This window comes from Alexandromys fortis, unplaced genomic scaffold (genome assembly GCF_014885135.2).
Source record: "Alexandromys fortis isolate MF-2015 unplaced genomic scaffold, M_Fortis_MF-2015_v1.1 scaffold_3, whole genome shotgun sequence".
Classification (NCBI taxonomy): Eukaryota; Metazoa; Chordata; class Mammalia; order Rodentia; family Cricetidae; genus Alexandromys; species Alexandromys fortis.
In genome coordinates this window covers 1,513,128-1,531,113 of record NW_026067909.1, presented here as the reverse complement: position 1 = coordinate 1,531,113, position 17,986 = coordinate 1,513,128, and the positions used below count along the sequence as shown (strand labels likewise).

The following is a 17,986-nucleotide window of genomic DNA, read 5'->3' as shown; positions in this document are numbered from 1 at the left end:
AAGGAAGGGAGGGAGGGAGGGAGGCAGGGAGGCAGGGAGGCAGGGAGGCAGGGAGGGAGGGAGGGAGGGAGGGAGGGAGGAAGGAAGGAAGGGAGGGAGGGAGGAAGGGAGGAAGGCAGGCAGGGAGGGGGGGAGGGAGGGAGGGAGGGAGGGAGGGAGGAAGGAAGGAAGGAAGGAAGGAAGGAAGGAAGGAAGGAAGGGAAGAAAGAAAAAAAGGAAGAAAGAAAGGAAGAACAGCTTGGCAGCCAGGCGGTAGGCTGTGGTGATGGCCCCTGCAGCTGCCCTCTGGCTCAATGGTGGTAGGCTTCTGTCTTATCACCCACCTTCCTGGAATCACCCAGTTCTTTGTCCTCTGACCAAACGATGGTGGGTTTCACATTCAACCCTTTGGTGGGCTTCCTTTTCCTTGTCTCATGTTGGCAAATACCACATTCTGACTATTGTGTGGACTGAAGCCCCTCACCTTGGTAGATTTGGGAAATGCTTGGAACTTGCATGTGGTTCACAGACCTTTACAAGTCCCTGTCCTATAATGGGAATTGGCCAAGAGTGGAAGAACCAGCATGATTTAGAGCTGAGCCTTGCCCTGTTGTCTAGAGTGGTTCCCAGAGTAGAGGGAGGCTCTACCAGACAGACAGAATGCACTGACCCTTCGAGAGCCATTAATGCCAACTCATAGCTGGCACCCTGCTGAGATTCAGGTATGCTGAGGAGGCTGGCTGGGCTATAAGCATATCAGGGTGAGCCTCCCAGAACTGGGGTGCTAGGTGTGGCCTTGAAGGCTGAGTAGAAGTGGGCTTGATCTTACTTTCCACGTATGCGTGTAGTTGAGAGCTGAGACCTGCCGCAGGACACTACTGCCTTGCTGGCTTGCCCACTTACTCACCTCGTTTCCATCCATCAGCCCCACTTCTTGCCCTGTGTTTAGGCTTCCTCCCTCAGGCTGGTATAGGGGCACCTATCTCTGAGGCTGTTCCCTGTGCCCCAGCACTGTAGACACAGGGCAGGGAGAAGCAGCTAAGGCTCCTGGCTGATGGATACCTGGGTCTTTATAGCAGGAGTGGGGCTACTTCAGCGATCACACCCCACTTCCAATCTGCATATAATGTGTATCTTCAGTTTAATCACTTCTCCATTACCCTCCATCCCCACCGTCAGCTACCCTCATCCTATCTGCTGGCCTCTCTCACGTAGACTCTTGTGGTAACTGAGCCTCTGCTTCTGGCTCTTAAAACCTCTTCTCTACCCAGCAGCCACGTGGAGTACCAGTCTAGTCTGTTCATCTGTTCAGAACCATCCACTGGCTTCATGCCCCACGAGTACTGTCCCCACTTCCTGGCCCAGAGATGCCAACTGTTAGCCTGCCTCAGGACCTGTGGACTTCTTCCATAGCGTAGAACTCTCCTTTCTGTGGCTGCTCAGCCTAAAATTCAATCCTGCCCGCCCTCAAACTTTCTCTGTCTTCTTTCTCCTCATGATGTCCGTGCTTGGCTCCTACCACTTCTTAACAGGTTACCTATGCACTGAGTGACTGACTCCTCGTGCTAGGGCGTAATACTTAATAAAAGCCAGCCATTTCATGCCACCAGGGCCTGCTGAGTTTGAGTGAATACACAGGCTCCCATGGCCACAGCTTCTGACCTTGTCGTTTTGGTCCCTCCGTTTAATCTGTAGCCGAGATAGACGTCATGCTTGTCTTATCTTTTTTCTTAGCACTAACCGTCTTTTGGGGAAATATCTGCAGATGGTGCCTTGGACTGAGGGGCTGCCCAGAGATCCTCAGGGTTGTGCTTTCCAGGGTTCAGCTGTATTATTGGTCCCCAGCTGTCTCTGTGCCTGTCTAGTGTCAAGGCAGCACTGGTTGGGGCTAGCCATAGAACCAGGGCCTAGGGTCATGGAAGCAGCCGTTCCTGAGTTCCAGCTGAGGAGCAGGGTCTTGTGCCTTTCCTAAAGGAAGAGCCTTGTCTTCCTAGAACAGAAGGGCGGGGCATACTCATCCCTTCCTCGGGGCTCATTTGCTTGTACTCTTACTCCAAGGCCCAGGCTTTGTCTTCCAACCTCTGCTCCCCTTCCAGAGAGCACCTTTCTTGTTTCTGTTCCTTGCTATTGGCCTGTCTAGGCCCAGAACCATTTATCTCTTCCCCTCTGACCCAGAGGTCAGGTCAGTGGTGAGGGATGGCCTCTTTGGAAAGAGCTCTTCTTGTCTGTGAGATTGTTGACATCTTTCATACCGACCGTTGCTTACATTCTAGGCCTAGTTCAACCCAAGTGCTGGCCACAGAAGGTGTGGAGAGTACCATGGAAGGTGCTCAGACAAGGACAACCGTGTATTCATCTCTGTCCCTTAGACAGACGGGAACTGTGGCTCAGAGAATTCAGTGTGGGGATGCATGGTCTCTGGCCAGGATCTTTCTGCACTGACCATGCTTCTGAAGGTCGTGGCCACATCAGGGAGAAACATTCTGTAAGTGCCTGAAGACCCAAATAGTGCCATTCTAGCGATGTCCTCCCCGAGGCAGAGTCTGAGGTCAGCTGGTCCCCTGTGTGAGCAGCAGAGGAAGTTGCTGGGGTTTGCTCCACAGGCAGCACTGGTAACATCATCCTCACACCAGGGGCCACCAGCTGACACAGAAAAGGTGGCAAACAGTTTCTCTTGTGTTTTCTAATTAGACCAAGAAGATAACAAAAGTGGAGGTTAAGATTTCAAAAGGAAACAGGATTCTAGGGAAACTGGGAGAAGGTTCCTTAGACTCTGGGACCCTGGAGCTCCTGAGTCCCGGTGAGAAACAAGAAGAGCTGTGGTCCCTGCCCTTCCACAGTCACCTTCTCGTTCCCCTTTTGAACAACTGGTGACACACACCTGGGATTGCAGGACCTAGGAGGTGGAAGCAGAAGGATCAGAAGTTCAAAACCAGCTAAGTAGCTAGTTAGAGGCCAGCCTAACGACATGAGAACCTGTCTCAAAACAATACAGCAAAACCCTAATTCTGGTGACAAAGGTGACCATCCTTACTCTCAAGGAAGGTTCAGGAAAAGGAACAAAAACTGATGAGTGCTAAGCATATTCCTTCTGGGCTCAGGAACCCACTTCTCTGGGAATGATAGGTCTGGATACTGGCTGTGTTCACAGCCCTGGCTTGCCTTGGTCAGGTAGCCATGCATAGGTAACCATGACCACTCCCTGTCCTCTTTCCTTAGTCTGCCTGGTTGCTTTCCTCTGCTCAAGGGCTTTTCCTTCTCATGCTCTAACATTAGCCACTGTCACTGGAAGGCAGCCCAGATGTGTGACCCTGGAGCACTGAACTCCCCCCAGCTCCTGCCCATTTGTCTACATGCAGGCCTTGAGCCTGTTCTTGTTTCCAAAGTAACCATCTCCTTTGGCCGGGACAGCTTTCTCTTCAGCCTACTCGAAATCCCGGAGCCCAGAGGAGACAGGGAAGCGGCTGCTCTGGGCAGAGAAAAGTACATAGCTCTATACTACTTGCCTGTGCCCAAACCGTGCAGCCAGTAGTAGAAGAGACACCGCCTTCTACCCTTCCACATTCGAGTGCCAGTGCTAAGGCATTTGCCCACTCTAAAGTTGGTAGCCACGTTAGGCCTTGTGTCCAGCTCTCTAGGCACAGGGAACTCTCATATTCATTGTCAAACCAACCTGGCACTTGGGCCTCAACAGCTCCAACCAGAGTCTCTGGCTGGCCATGGACTAGCTGAAGTCTGGCGTGTTTCACCCTGGGTAGACATAGACACCTAGAGGCTCCGTGCCCAGCTCAGCCTTGAAGTCAGTGCTCCCTCCATCACAGCCTTCTCTTCTCAGCTTCTCTTCATCTTCCTGAATTCCTCTCTGCTTCCTGCCGTCTCAGCCCCACCGAGTTCTGTTTGAGAGGCAGGCATGATACCGTGCCTGTTCTTAGCATGTCATACGAGCATCTCCCCTTCACACTGTGGCTCCCTGGGTACTGTGTCAGCAAAAGGAAAAAGTGGCTCGGTTGTTTTAGGCAGTAACCTTTGAAGAAAGTTGTGAAAGCCATGGGTACGGCCTGGTATTTTCCATGTTTGCTAGCTTCTCCTTTAATTGGGTCTTTATTGAAGTCAGGGCCACCTTTAGTCAGACAAATGTCCCTGAAGCCTCAATTTGATTTCCAGCTTTTGTCTTTCCTTCCAGGACCTGATTCCAAAGACTTCTCTTGTGACGTGAATCGTGTCACTGAGACTGAGCCCTGGTGGGTTCAGGCACAAAGAGGGAGGCATGCAAAGAGGAAACGTGCTCTCGGCTTCCTTCCCTGCAGACCTCAGCCTGCAGTTGAGCTCACTCTTTTGTAGATTCCGGAAGTCTTGGGGTCCTCACAGCAGAGTCCCTTTGGGGCTGCTGGACCTTGGCTTGGCACAGTGATTCGCTTATCCCTTCTTCCTGCTCTGGGAATAGAGGATCTGAAGAGTTGGAAGCCTGGCTGCAGGAATGGCATCTGCCAGTGGGAATTTTATTGTGTTCTTGGTAGACACTGGAAATAGGAAGGCTTGTGTCAGCTTGGAGCCAGAAGCTCCTAGGTGTCATTTTGCCCATGTGAAGTCCCCAGGCAAACCTGCCAGGGGCCAGGGTATGCTTGGCCCTTTGACCCTGGGAGGCTTAGGATGAAATGTTCTGGTGCTTAGGAAGTTCTACTTCACTTTAGAAGTTGGACTCAGAAAGCAAGACAGGGCCCTCGTCCTAGCTTGAGATCCAGTGTGGAGCCAGTCAAGGTTCCTCTTTCTTTTCTTTCCTTTTCTTTTCTTTTCTTTTCTTTTCTTTTCTTTTCCTTTCCTTTCCTTTCCTTTCCTTTCCTTTCCTTTTCTTTTCTTTCTTCCTTTCTTTTTTAAAAGTTTTATTTGTGTGGATGTTTTGCCAGCATGTATGTGTTAAAGCATGTACATGCCTAGTGCCCATGGAGGCCAGAAGTGAGTGTAAGATTCCTTGGGACTAGAGTTACAGGTGATTGTAAGTCAAGTCGGTGCTAAAATTGAACCCTAGTCCTCTGGAGAAGCAGCCAGTGCTCTCAACCGCTGAGCTATCTCTAGCTCCGGGGTTCTTTATCTGACAGGAGCTATCTCCAGTCAACTCAAATGAAATGATTACTACTGGAATAAAGGTGGAACATTCACAGGCTCTAGAAGAGTGTGTGGCCCAGGCCCAGAAGGAGCAGGGCCAGGATGAGACAAGGGTTTAGAAGCAGGTACTCAGGCCCAACTTAGGCCTCCCTTGGCCCTGCACTCACAGCTCACAGCAGAACGTGAGCTCTCCCTTCCTGACAAGGTACAGGTGGCTGTCCTCTGCTTCCTGCTTTTTCACGTGAAGTCCCAAGCTCTCCCTTGTGTCACCTGTGGTCACTAGTGCGCACACGCACTGTGCCAGCCTTCCTGTGGTCTTGTCTTGGTGTGGCTTCAGTGGGCTCCTAGCCCATCTGGTTGACACTGGGCCTGGGTACCCTGGGTAGGGCAGACTAGGACCTACCTGAGCAGGTGTTGTCCTTGATCCTGGGTACCCTGTGAGCACTGAGACCTTGTTTCCCTCGGAGGTGATCCCGTACTTTCTCAGAACCTTCCTTGGAGAGTAAGGGGCCTGCCTGGCTGCTGTAGGCTTCTGCCCTTGGTTCTGTGGGTGGTTCAGCCCTGAAGGCAGGCTCTCCTGTGTTGTTACCTGTTCTCTATTGGGTGACTTTGGTGCGGGCTTTCAGCTGAGACAGAGGCAGGTACAGCTCTTTTGAACTCTTTCTAGATGTTTCAGTAGATGGCTATAAGATAGTTACATACCAGAGGGTGACCTGGCCTGGTTATGTTAAGGATGATTTTAAGCCAAGAAGAGGCTTGGGAAAGGGCTGTCTGTTATCAGTAACCTTTCTGTCTATCAGCACCTGCTCAGGTGTTCCTCTGGAAACTGGCTCTGCTCTCAGCCCACCTCACACATGCTCTGCACCCCACCCCAAGTCCCATCTCTCTGTAATGAAAAGAGTTGGCTGTGTGACTGTGTCCTCCGTGGGGTTTGAGCCCTTCTTCTCCTCTATGTCCTAGGTCTGGAAAGGACCGTTCTGCCCTTTAAACTGTTAACCGGGAGGAAAGGCCCCCAAATTGGGCACTGGGGATGGGGTGCCAGGCGCCTGCCACCTTATCTGGGTGGACCAGGTGTTGCTAGTCAGCCCCACCCTCCTCCTGGGACTTTGTGAACCAGAGCCAGGCTCCCACCCACTTCTCACCCTAGAAACCCTGCCTCCTTCTGTCATGTGGTAGGGGACTGGAGCTCCTCTCAGAAGCTAGAACCCTGAGAACTTCATTTCCCATTGCATGAATGCAGCCTGAATGCAGATAACTGTCAGTTCCTGTCTGCTGGGTATAGTGTAACTGAACGTGAGGGAGCGAGGTAGCCGGTCTCTGGGGTGCATGAGGCAGACCTTCCTCTTGGGGTCCTGACTGGGATGTCTGATCCTCACTCGCCTTCTGAGTGACTGTTCTGTGCTCAGCTTGCTGTGTGGCCGTGCAGTCTCAGCTTCTTTGTCATCTGCTGTTCAGCTGAGGTAGGTGTGGACTGTGAGGGAAGACAGGAAATGTTCACAGTGGAGGGGGAAGCCCAGTGGTGTACAGAGCCCAGGAGTTGAAAACCGTAACTCTCAGGTTGAGCCCTGATAGATCCAGTGAGTGTCTGGTGCTTCAGAGAATGATTGGAAGCTTTGCTGTAGCCATGGCGGCTGTGGAGCTTCAGCCGGCGTTCCCTTCTGGGTTGTGGAGGATGCTGTCTCTGAATCCCCTGGGGAGCCATCAGGGAGTAGTGAGGGTCCATTGCTCCTCACTCCTAGGGGGTCCACCTCTCCAAATTTCTTTCTAGCCCCTAGTAGAGTTTGGTTCTATCGTTGCATCAAACCTCCCCATATCCCTCTGTGGAGAGAACCCTCTTGTCAGGAGTCACAGGCGTCTTGTATGACTCAAAGGCCCCTTAGCCTGCTTGTAACTCTGGGCCTGGGGCAAAGGTCAGGCTCAGTCCTGTGCAGATGTTGTCTCGTGGGCTACTTTCTTCCCCTTTCCTCAACCCGATACTGGCAAAAGGCAGATCCTCCTGTAACTGTGACTTTAGCTCAGTGTCCTGAGCTCAGCTCAGAGTCGTGTGTGAACGTGCTTCTGATGACGTGAAGTCTGAATAGCTTTTCTGGTTGTTTTCAGCACACGCCAAAGAAGATGAGTCAAGGACCTACCCTTCTCTCCTGTGGAATTATGGGTGAGTAGCTACACAGCCTGGACATCCTCTTCTAGTCCTTCCAGCCAGGGGAGACTCCAGAGGAGTCCTGGAGAGACTCTCTCCTGCGTTCTAATTGTTTCAGTCCCCAGCGGGGCTGGCGTGGACCAACAGGGTCCTGGGTGTGGGAGTGAGGGGCGCTGGTGTGTGGTTTATTGGCACCATTTCCACCGCCAGCATTGAGTTCTGGCTGATTATTAAGTCATTCATGATGATATTTTTCTTTCTATTCAGAAAATGTACCATAGGACAGGAAGTAAAAAGCCACCAAATTTTGGTTCTCAGTGATATTGTGTGTGTGTGTGTGCGTGCATGCATATGTTTTGCATATTTCACATAGCCAAGTCCATCATAGACGTATAATTATATAAACTGTGTTTGTTTTTGCACTCAGTAATTCCTACAGCATGCAAATGACTCAGGCCCTGCATCTTAATCTGTATAGTGCTGCGCTGTGTGGATATATTAAAACACCCTGGGATTTGTGATTCTTACAGTCCTGGGGTGTAAGGGCTGTTTGAATGTTCAGTTCTAATGCCCAGGGTTCTCTCAGTCTAAGTTTTTGTTTTTTTGTTGTATTTCTTAGGATAGTCCCAGAAGGGAACTAGAGAGAACAGAGGTCAGGAACCTTTTTAAGGCTCTTGTTTATATGGCAAATATCCTGTCCAATGAGCTGCTTGGTCTCGTGTTTCTCTGCACACGTGATGCTGTTTCTCGTAAAGAGAAGAAAGGATGGTTGTATTGGTTATTTGGCGCTCTGCAGATGGATTCTCTTGAATCGGAGACCAGGCCTCACTGATGGAATAGCCATAGTGGGATTTCAAATTCAGTACCTTGCAGGATATGTAAATATGAGGTTGTGATCACCCTCCTTTCTCTGTGCCCAGTGGTTTAGTTTTCTAATTTCAAAGCACTTCCCATAGGTAAGACTGAGTGCACAGGGACCTGGGTCCGTCATGTTGAACACTGCTACACACATTGTAAATTCAGAGCCAGGTAGGTGCTTGTTTATACTAGGGGAAACCAAGGCCCAGTGACTCTCTGAAAGATCTCTTAGGACTTAGAATTAGACCAGGTGGCAGAGAAGGACAATTATTTTCTCTTCAGCACATGCTATAGTGCAGGAAAAGCTGGATGTCTTTTCTGATACCGCTACCTAGAGGACATGGAAGCAGAAGTCACCTGGCTGACACGTTTCTATGGCCTGTCCTCACATGACCGTGTACTTCTTTGGTGGTTAATGTCTTTCATCTACTAATACCAGTCCAAGGCACAGAAGCCTGCGGTACTTCCTGCATCCTGAAACAGGTTCACAGCTGAGCTGCCTTGCTTTGCCATGGGGGTGGGGGGTGTCACGCGTGGCCAACCTTCAGCCCACACCGATCTCCCACAGAGTCAGCCCAGGAACCTGGGTCCCAGGGATGGTGGGCCTCCATTGCAAGGCTGTTCTGTTAGGCTTCCCTGGTCTTCCACTGTGGGTCTGTATAGTGACTAGACTCTGATGGGTCTGCTCTGTGACTGGCCTCATTAGAGCTGAACTTTTCAACTTCTCAGCCTCAGTTTCCTCATCTGCAGCGTAGCCTAGCAGTTGTGGGCTTGTGTGAGAGCCGTGCGAACGCTCGTGGCAAAGTATGGCACAGGAGAGCGCACCACAGAAATAGTTGCAAAGAGGACTGAGACCTCAGCCCAAGATACTGTTCCTCAAAAGAGGCCTTGTGTCTCAAAAGAGAGACCACAGCGGCTTCCTTTGGGGGTGGCTATAAGTGACAGAGTTGCCCATGGGGCCAGAGTAAGGCCTGGGGAGGTTGTCCAGGACCGTCTGGCTGCCCGGACCTGTGAGGCAGGTACACAGCCTGCCTGCTCTCTGTCCAGGGTAGCACATGGCCTGGAGGAAGTGCCAGACTGGGAGCCCTATCACTGGCTCCCCACTGGCTCTCACTTCTGCAGGACAGTGCTGAAGTCCTGCCACTCAGCCAGAGGAGGTGCAGGGGGTGGGTGGCTTCTTAGATGCTGGAACAGCAGCATCCTGTGCACCCTGCTTCTCCAGCTCTATGCCCTTCATCTGCCTGCTGAGCAACCTTCCTAGACTCAGCAGAACTGTGCCCCACGCAACATGTGTTACCAAAGTTTTCGTTTATCCCAAGTGATTTCAGGGGCTTGTTCTCATGATTTTCATTGAGAATTCAGCACGTTCTAGGAACTTGATGCTGGGCCAAATGACAGGGACCCTATCTTAACCCACAAGGAACTTTGTGTCTAATGGAAGAGCAAGAACCACAGACGGTAAATCCCATGTGACAAGATTGGGGAGGCCAGTAGAGACACTGAGCAGTAGAATCCATTTTCCCACTTCTTGATCTCTTCTTCCTACAAAGCACAGCTATTGTGGGTAGAGGTGCTAGCACCTTCTGTCCCATTCCAACAGCTGCCAAGCCAGGGGTCTCAGCAGTCAGAGGCCTCCCTATTTCCCTGAGTTGGAGCAGCCAGCTCTCCAGCCCCTTGACTCCATGAATGGAGAAGTTGGTGGCCTTGCCTTGTTCGGTCCCTGCAGCACACAGGGAGTGTACCCCAGGCAGGGAGATTTCATCTTGGGTGTGCCGGCTTTTCAATAGCAGGGAAGAGAACACCCTGAGGGACTGGCCAGACTTTTCAAGAGGGTTTTTGGCCCTTCTGGGGCTGGACAAAGCTGAGCAAAGATAAAATGTCAATTATCATAATCACCACTCCAGCCCAGGCTCCTGAAGACAAAGGTCTGTGCCTCAGGGCTTTCCCTCCTAACCCCACTCCAGGGTCCTAGCTGGGAACCAGTGTGTGTGGGGGTGTGTGTGGGGGGCTTCCTGGGTGCTCTGAAGTAAAGCCAGCAAGATCACCAGGGCTCAGAGAACAGCACTGGGCTACTGCTTTTTCACAGAGTGCCACCCTTCTGGGTGGCTGAGCTGCCTTCATGCCCTCTACAGTTCAGCTTCTAGAATCAAGTGCTCTTAACAATGCATGGGCTGTTTTATTTTTTAAAGTACCTTATTCTTGTGATTGTGGATTGGATGCCTGACCCCTCACTACCCTCGTGCCCCACCTCAATTTGGGAACTTGATGCAAAGTATTTTTACGCTTTTCTAAAGTGAGGGAGAGACCAAATCTGGGTTAGATGTGGACTGGAGACACAAAACAAAGTAGAACCCAGCCCTGCCCACTTGCTTTGTGCTCGCTGAAGGCTCCTTCTTAGGGTGCCAGGCCAGCTCCTTCTAGCAGACACCACCACGTTCTTTTCTCACCTCAGATCTTCCCCACCCACCTCTGCGCTGAGGCAGAGTTTCCCATGCAGGCGGCTCTCTCAGGGAGAGGCATCTCCTCATGACATGAGCTGAGTGGCAGCTCCCAGTTTGCCATCTGGGCTGGGAGCAGCGCCGTTCCTTACACCTAACTTCTGGTGGGTTCAGTAAGTGTGGCAGAGGTGTCCTGTGTTCAGTGAAGCGGGGTCTGCATAGGAAAGCTTAGCCTGAGCCTGGGACCCCTTCGAGATGCTGCTTCGTAACTGCTTGGGGTGCCAACTCCTTTCCTTTCCTTCCCTTCTCTTCCCTTCCCTTCCCCTCACCCCCCCTCCTTTCTATGAAACAGGGCAAATGGGTGAGTACAGGCCCCATTCATTACCTTTGCCTAATCCCAGCCGCTAAATGAGCCTTCTTTCATCAGGAGAGTAGATACCACACATTCCATCTTTCTCACCACAGCCGGGAGATTAGAAATCACATAAAATGTGAGACAGCGAAGGCAACATCAATTATTCCCAGAAGGCCACTAGGAAAAATCTTGTAAATACAAGTCAGTGGACAGAGAACAAAACAATTCATATGCTTTAAAAAAAAAAAGGATGAAAACCCATAATTACTTCAGGAGTTATGGTAATAAATTATTTATTAATGTAAATTATTTCACAGGCAAGGAACATAGAGGAAACTTGAGCAGAAGGATCATACATTATGTATAAAAAGGAATTGTAAAAACATTATAGCGGCCCGACTTGTGCCACTCTGGTTCAGGTTTGTCAGCATTTTAATTATAAGCCTTTACTTTCAATGTTTAATTACTCGGCTGTTAACGTCTACTCTGAACTTAAAAGGGTTGTTCCCGGGGGCACTCTCTGAACGGAGTTCCTCGGGAAACCAGTTGGCCGTGTTGAGCTGCAGAGGGCTAAAGAGATTTCACGTTGAGATTCATCAGGCTTAGGTCCCTTAACTCAGCCCCAGCTGATCACTGCAAGTGGCCTGTGATTGTACCTGCGTGGAGTTGCTGGCATTCGGGGCCAGGCAATTTCCATTGCAGTCGAACAACCAAAACAAACTGGAAAACACCAATCACAATACCAGAGCCACTCAGCCCAGGTTTTTGTGCCGTTTTGAATGTGATCCTTGAGCCAGGGCCTCCTAGAAGAAACTGCTCACGAGCTAATACAGACTAGCAAACAATTTGTTTCCAGTGGAAAAAAAGTACATCCGCATACAAGTACATGTGTCTGCTTAAAAAAAAATAACTCTTTACATTTTAAATCTATCTTTGTTGTGGTTACATATGTATGTGATTTTTAAATCCACACAGAATGCTTTCAGTTCTTCCATGTACCTTTTATTGCTTCCAGACAGTGTGTGGGGGATAAAGTCCAGAGTGGAAGTAGATGGGATGGAATGGGTACACGATAGCTGTTTGCGGTGACGACTGAAAAAAAGGCCTCCTGCCTTCTCACGAAGGTGAGGGAGGGGCCATAGGGGTGCCAAGGCCAGGGAATGGCCAGAGAACGGCTCCTGCATTATCTCTGGGTGCTGGCCTCTCAGTGGAGAAAGAAGGGCAGCGGGCAAGTCAGGAACAGCCTATCCTGGTCGCAGGCGTTTGGCTGTGGGACCGCAGAGCGTGTTAGGTCTGGGCTCTGCTGTTTGCCAACTGGGTGTGCCTAGCGGACACACGGCACTGTTCTGAAGCCCAGTTTCACCAGTGCAGGGATTGCCGTTGCTTAGGGAGCATGTTGGTGTTCTCTGTCAGTTTCAGCAAGAACCTCATCTCTTGACAGTTTCCTGAAGAGCTGCCCTCCCTGCCAGTTCCCTCCTCTAATACAGAGGCACCTGGCCTTGTGTGCGTGGCTTCGGGAACCGTCCTCACATGTGCTGTAATATACCCCAAACAGGAAGGAATAAAAAAAAAAAATGAGGGGACCAACTTGGCCTCTCCGTCCCTTTGGATTTTGCTGCTGTGGAGAATACTTGCTTCCCCCTCATTCACACGTGCTCCTGGGAGCTTGGGGGTGAAGTGGAGGCTCCTGTCAGAGCTGGGAGGGTTGTCAGGACTCCACTCCACACCACCTTGTATAGATGAGGAAACAGAGATCTGTGCCTTCAACGTTCAGCCTGGTGCAGTTTTCTATCTTAGTAGGCCCACTGGCTCATATTTTTTTTTCTTCCACGACTACGGGCTTGCCACAAGCCACGACAGCTGCTGTTTGCAGTCCCTGCCCTACTGGTGAAGCAAAGGCCCTGGGAGCCTTTCTGCACCCTGATCTTTGTCCCTTCTTTCAGAGCCCCTGTTTCCCCAGATGTCACCTTCAGCCATCCTAACACTTTGTCTTGTGAAAGAACTTGGTGCCTTGTGTCATTGTCCCTAAAGCATGGTGGGGCCAGAGGCTAAAGCAGAGAGGCCCAGGAGCCTTTCTTCCTGACTCAGCAACTAGTAAGTTTCCATTCTAGTGACACAGGCTCTAAACATTAAGATCAGATGAGAAGAGCCATACACAAGGGCTGTAATCCCATCATTTGAAAAACTAAGACAAGAAGATTGCAGCAAATTCAAATCCAGCCTGGGTAACCCAGCGAGTTTCAAGTCAGCCTGAGCTATAGAGTGAGAATCTGTCTTTAAAAACAACCTACAGCTCCTGATTTGGACCTTGAGATTTCAGTCCGGTGCTCCAATGTGGGTCTCTGTCTCTGTCTCTGCCTGTCTCCTTTCATCGCCTGATGAAGGTTAATATTCAGGAGGATGCTTATATGTTTTTCTTTGGGTTCTCCTCCTTATTTAGCTTCTCTAAGAACCCGAATTATAGGCTCAATGTCCTTTATTTATGGCTAGAAACCAAATATGAGTGAGTACATCCCATGTTCCTCTTTTTGGGTCTGGCTTACCTCACTTAGGATAGTGTTTTCTATTTCCATCCATTTGCCTGCAAACTTCAAGAAGTCCTTGTTTTTTACTGCTGAGTAGTACTCTAATATGTATATATTCCATACTTTCTTCATCCATTCTTCCACTGAAGGGCATCTAGGTTGTTTCCAGGTTCTGGCTATTACAAACAATGCTGCTATGAACATAGTAGAGTATATACTTTTGTTGTAGGTCCAAATCAGGAGCAGAAGGAGAGAGAGCACGAGCAAGGAACTCAGCACTGCGAGGGGTGCACCCACACACTGAGACAATGGGGGTGTTCTATCGGGAACTCACCAAGGCCAGCTGGCCTGGGTCTGAAAAAGCCTGGGTTAAAACCGGTCTCTCTGAACACAGCGGACAATGAGGACTACTGAGAACTCAAGAACAATGGCAATGGGTTTTTGATCCTACTGCACGTATTGGTTTTGTGGGAGCCTAGGAAGTTTGGATGCTCACCTTACTAGACCTGGATGGAGGTGGGTGGTCCTTGGACTTCCCACAGGGCAGGGAACCCTGATTGCTCTTTGGGCTGACGAGGGAGGGGTACTTGATTGGGGGAGGGGGAGGGAAAGGGGAGGCGGTGGTGGGGAAGAGACAGAAATCTTTAATAAATAAATAAAATGGATAAAATACACCTTTCAAAAAAAAAAAAAACCTACACCAAGCAACTAACCAGATGAGACCTTGTGGGGAAGCTCAAGTTATTGCTTAGCTTCTCCTTCAATGTTCTTATCAAAAGATCAGTTTAGCAAAGCTGCCTTCAGAAAGTCGCCAGTTCTTTCGAAGGTTGGTGAGCTTCTGCTGAGAACAGATGTCCTTGCAGCCCTGAGGCCAGGTTAGCACACCACAGCCTGGGGGAAGCGGGGATGCATGAGCATACCTCACTGTCAGTACGAGTAGACAGGTATGAAACCCAGGAGTGAGTCAGCCCCGGGTCAGGCTTGGGGCTCGCTCCCTGGGCTTGAAGGCTGCGAGAATCCGGCCTGTTAGGTCTGTGTGTAACTACTTGAGCTATTCTAGAAACCACATTGTGATCTGGTTATGTCATTTTAAGAGAGTATCGGAAACACAGCACTGAGATCTCCAAGGCTGTAAGCCTCCCCTGTCTTTTGAACATAAGAAGTCATATAGTCCCTCGAGAATATGGGCCCCTGGGAATTTCCCAGTTTAAGTCCTGAAATGGAAACAAGAACATTTGAGGTCAAATGCTATTTGTGTTCCTTCAAGTGCTTTTCTGTCTTACAACTCAAGATCTGTGCATCCAGCAGCCTCTGCTTTCTGGTCAGGGCAACAGGACTGGGTTCTGCAAGTGTGGACTTGGGGTCCGTTTCCTCATCTCAGAGGGTAACTGGTCAGAAACTTCAGGCTCAGTCCTCGAGCTTTGGCTTTGGAAGGGACTTTGGTCCTGTGGTTCACTTGTGGGAGTCTGGGCCCAGGGTCTATTTATGTCTGTGTAGCTTACCGCCCCTCCATAGACAAGGTGATGTGCTGTCGTTACACACACACACACACACACACACACACACACATACACACAAGTGCACGCGCGCATTGACACATTCTCACCATTGTGTACATTTCACACTTGTGAACATGAATGCACTGGGAACATTGAGGAGCTTTTTAAGATCCTTCTGACAGTTGATACAATAGGGATGGCATAATGTTGGCTGTGTGTCGTTTGGGGTGGAAACCCAGAAAGTTCCTACCTGGCCTGTGAAACATGGATTTCCAAGGACTTGAAAAGCAAAGAGATCCTTTTCTATAGGTTTGCCGTCCTCTGATTGCCCAAAGCAGCAGCAAATCAAACCTACCAGCTTCAAGCTCACGAATCAAATTCGTAGCGACCAGGGCTCTGCATCTCTACTCCCCACCTCCCAGTTCCACCTCCTCCCTTCATTGTCCAGCAGGCAATCCTGGACCCATATCCTAGAAAATCCTAGAATGGAAAATATTGGTTCCCTTTTCAGCCTGAGTCTACAGACATTGGTACCAGGTGCGGAATACAGGTCTCAAATACAAGCATGTTTTTTGGTGCTGTCCTCTCAGAATTACATTGACGGCTGCCACTTCTGAGAGACTGCTCTGGGTGCTTTGCTGGGCCTGCATCTTCTCTGAGCAGCTGAGAGAGATTAAGAAGTGTGCAGAGCTGAGAGTCAAACCAAGGGCCGTGCCCTTTCTAGCCATATCAAGTGACCATTGCTCAGTGGCCCCTCCATATCCTTGGCCTTTGTCACTTTGGAAAGCCTTCCAGTTGTTTATGCAGAAGTGATGTTGAATGGCAGGGTGGGGGCACCTGCTATCTTCTCTTCAGAGCCCTTTGTGCTCTGGAACGTTGGGGCTTCACACATCGGGCAGTTTGCCATCAAAAATCAGTTTCTATTCCTGTTCTTTTGTCTGGTGACCTGACCCAACAGATTGCTTTCTGGACCCCGAGTGAAGGGTGGAAACATGAGAGCTAAACATAGCTTTGGTTGTTTTTACTTTTTTTGTATTGTACTTTTCAAAGTGATAAAGCTAGGGACCGCTAGAATCTGTGCTGCGGGCAGTACAAGTGGCCACGCCACATGCTGCTATTGATACCCGCTAGCGATGCTTTCTTTCCTTGTTCAAAATAGCTTTCGCTAGACCCTGCCTAGCTGCCTGCCTGTTTCCTATGTAGCCAGTCCATGGCTCGGTAGGCCGCGGGTTTCTGGCATAGCCAGATGGAACCTGCTTGTGTTAAGGACAGTGACAAGAAACCGCAAGTAAACACCCACCGCCTCATTTTGTACCCTCTCCTCCTTCCTGTCCTCCCACTCTCTGCCAGGTCTGCTGTGCGCTACACTCTGGGAAGGACCCCAAAGAGCCTCCCTGGGCTGTACCTCAGAGGTGGTAGTCCAGCAGAATGAAAAGCAAGTGAAATCCCTCCGTAGTGAGACCAGCCTCTTCTAAACTGATGGCTTTCTCTGTGTTTGACCGAGACACATTCTGTTTTGTGTCCCGGGCTCCCAAGCACCAGCTGTGGTGCCATCTTGGTCTTCCGGTGTTCTGTAGATAGGCCCACTGGTTTCTTCCTCGGCTTCTACCACACCCCTGAGCCTTGTGGTGTTTTCGGCGTCTTGGCCTCAAAGGGAAGTTGGTTCCAGCAACTTCCTGAAAACCCGGAGGAGAGAACCTAGAGGAAGATGAGGTTTGGGCCCTGGTTCTAGAGAGGCTCCCTTCCAGAGCTAAGGCAGAGCCCAGCTCTGTGGGCATAACAGCCGCAGCTCTCACATGCTTGTTAGTCCAGCTTCTCCTAGGAAGTGTGCAGACAAGGAAAACAAAGCTAAGAAAGCATAAATTAGCCAGCCCCCTGAGGATCAGCCATTAACATTTTGGTCTGTTTATTTTTAGTGTATGTGTAGCACACTCTGAATTTTACTAAATAGGAATCACAGGGCTTTATACGCAGCTTCTTTAGCAATATCACTGGCCTTTCCCCATGCCATTAACTGCACTGTTACATGCTGTGTGTTATTCTCTTGTAATCTGTTTAACCGGCCACCGGTTGTAGGACATTTTAATTATACTTACCAATTTGTTAACCATTTTGATTTGATTTTCACATTTTCTTAGGATTGCTTTTCTCTTTCCATAATAGACAGCCATGACTCAGTCCGTGTCAGTTTGTATTTCTTCTCGTTCTGTAGCTCAGGCTAACCTTGCATTCAAAGTGATCCTCCTGTCTCAACTTCTTGGAATTAAGCTGGATTTATATTTACCATGCCAAGTTTAGTTTATATTTCCTCTGTTTTGAATTCATTATTTTTGTTCACGGAACTAGTGTCAAATTAAAACTATTTTCAAAGAATGGTAAACATTGAGCAGGGGAGATGGGCCAGTGGGTGAAGCGTGCACTATGCAAGCAGATGACCTAAGCTCAAGTCCAAGACCTAGAAGAGCTCATGTCGGTAGTCTCACTGGCCCCTCGCAGGAGACTCTGGAAGGTCACTGACTAGCTAGTCTGACATACACATCAGTTGAGCAAGAGAGATGCTGTCTCAAACAAGATGGGAGGACTAATACCTGAGGTTGTTCTACTCTGGTTTACACACACACACACACATGCCTGTACACATGCACACACACCACCCACAAAGCACACAAACATACACCCCATGCAAACACAACACATCACACAAATAACACCATATAAACATACCATAAGGACATGTTTATACCCACCACACCACCCAAACATACATGCATACACACCACACACACATACACATAGTATGCAGAAACACATACCACACACACACACACACACCCATATGCACACCACATATAAATACACATATCACACTTGGGGAAAGGGAGAACACTCCAAAGGAGTGGAATACTGGAAGGGAATGTTTTCCACGGGTAATGAAAGCATACTTGAACAATATAAGCAGCTTGCAAAAAGCCTTTTTTGGGGGATAACGTTTAATTTGAAAGTAATTTATCAAATTCACCTAGAAGAATAAGTATCAGTCCTGCCTTCATCAGGGTGGGGAAGAATCTGAGGTCTTTGGATGTTCAGCC

General features: G+C 49.6%; 1 protein-coding gene across 1 annotated transcript in view; it reads left to right on the top strand.

Annotated features, from left to right (window-relative positions):
- Positions 1-17,986, top strand: part of Fam53b (family with sequence similarity 53 member B) — a 65,792-nt gene that overhangs the window by 597 nt on the left and 47,209 nt on the right. Inside the window, exon 2 of the mRNA XM_050136671.1 lies at positions 7,183-7,237. Coding sequence (XP_049992628.1) covers positions 7,183-7,237 — 55 coding nt within the window. The remainder of the gene's footprint in view (positions 1-7,182; positions 7,238-17,986) is intronic.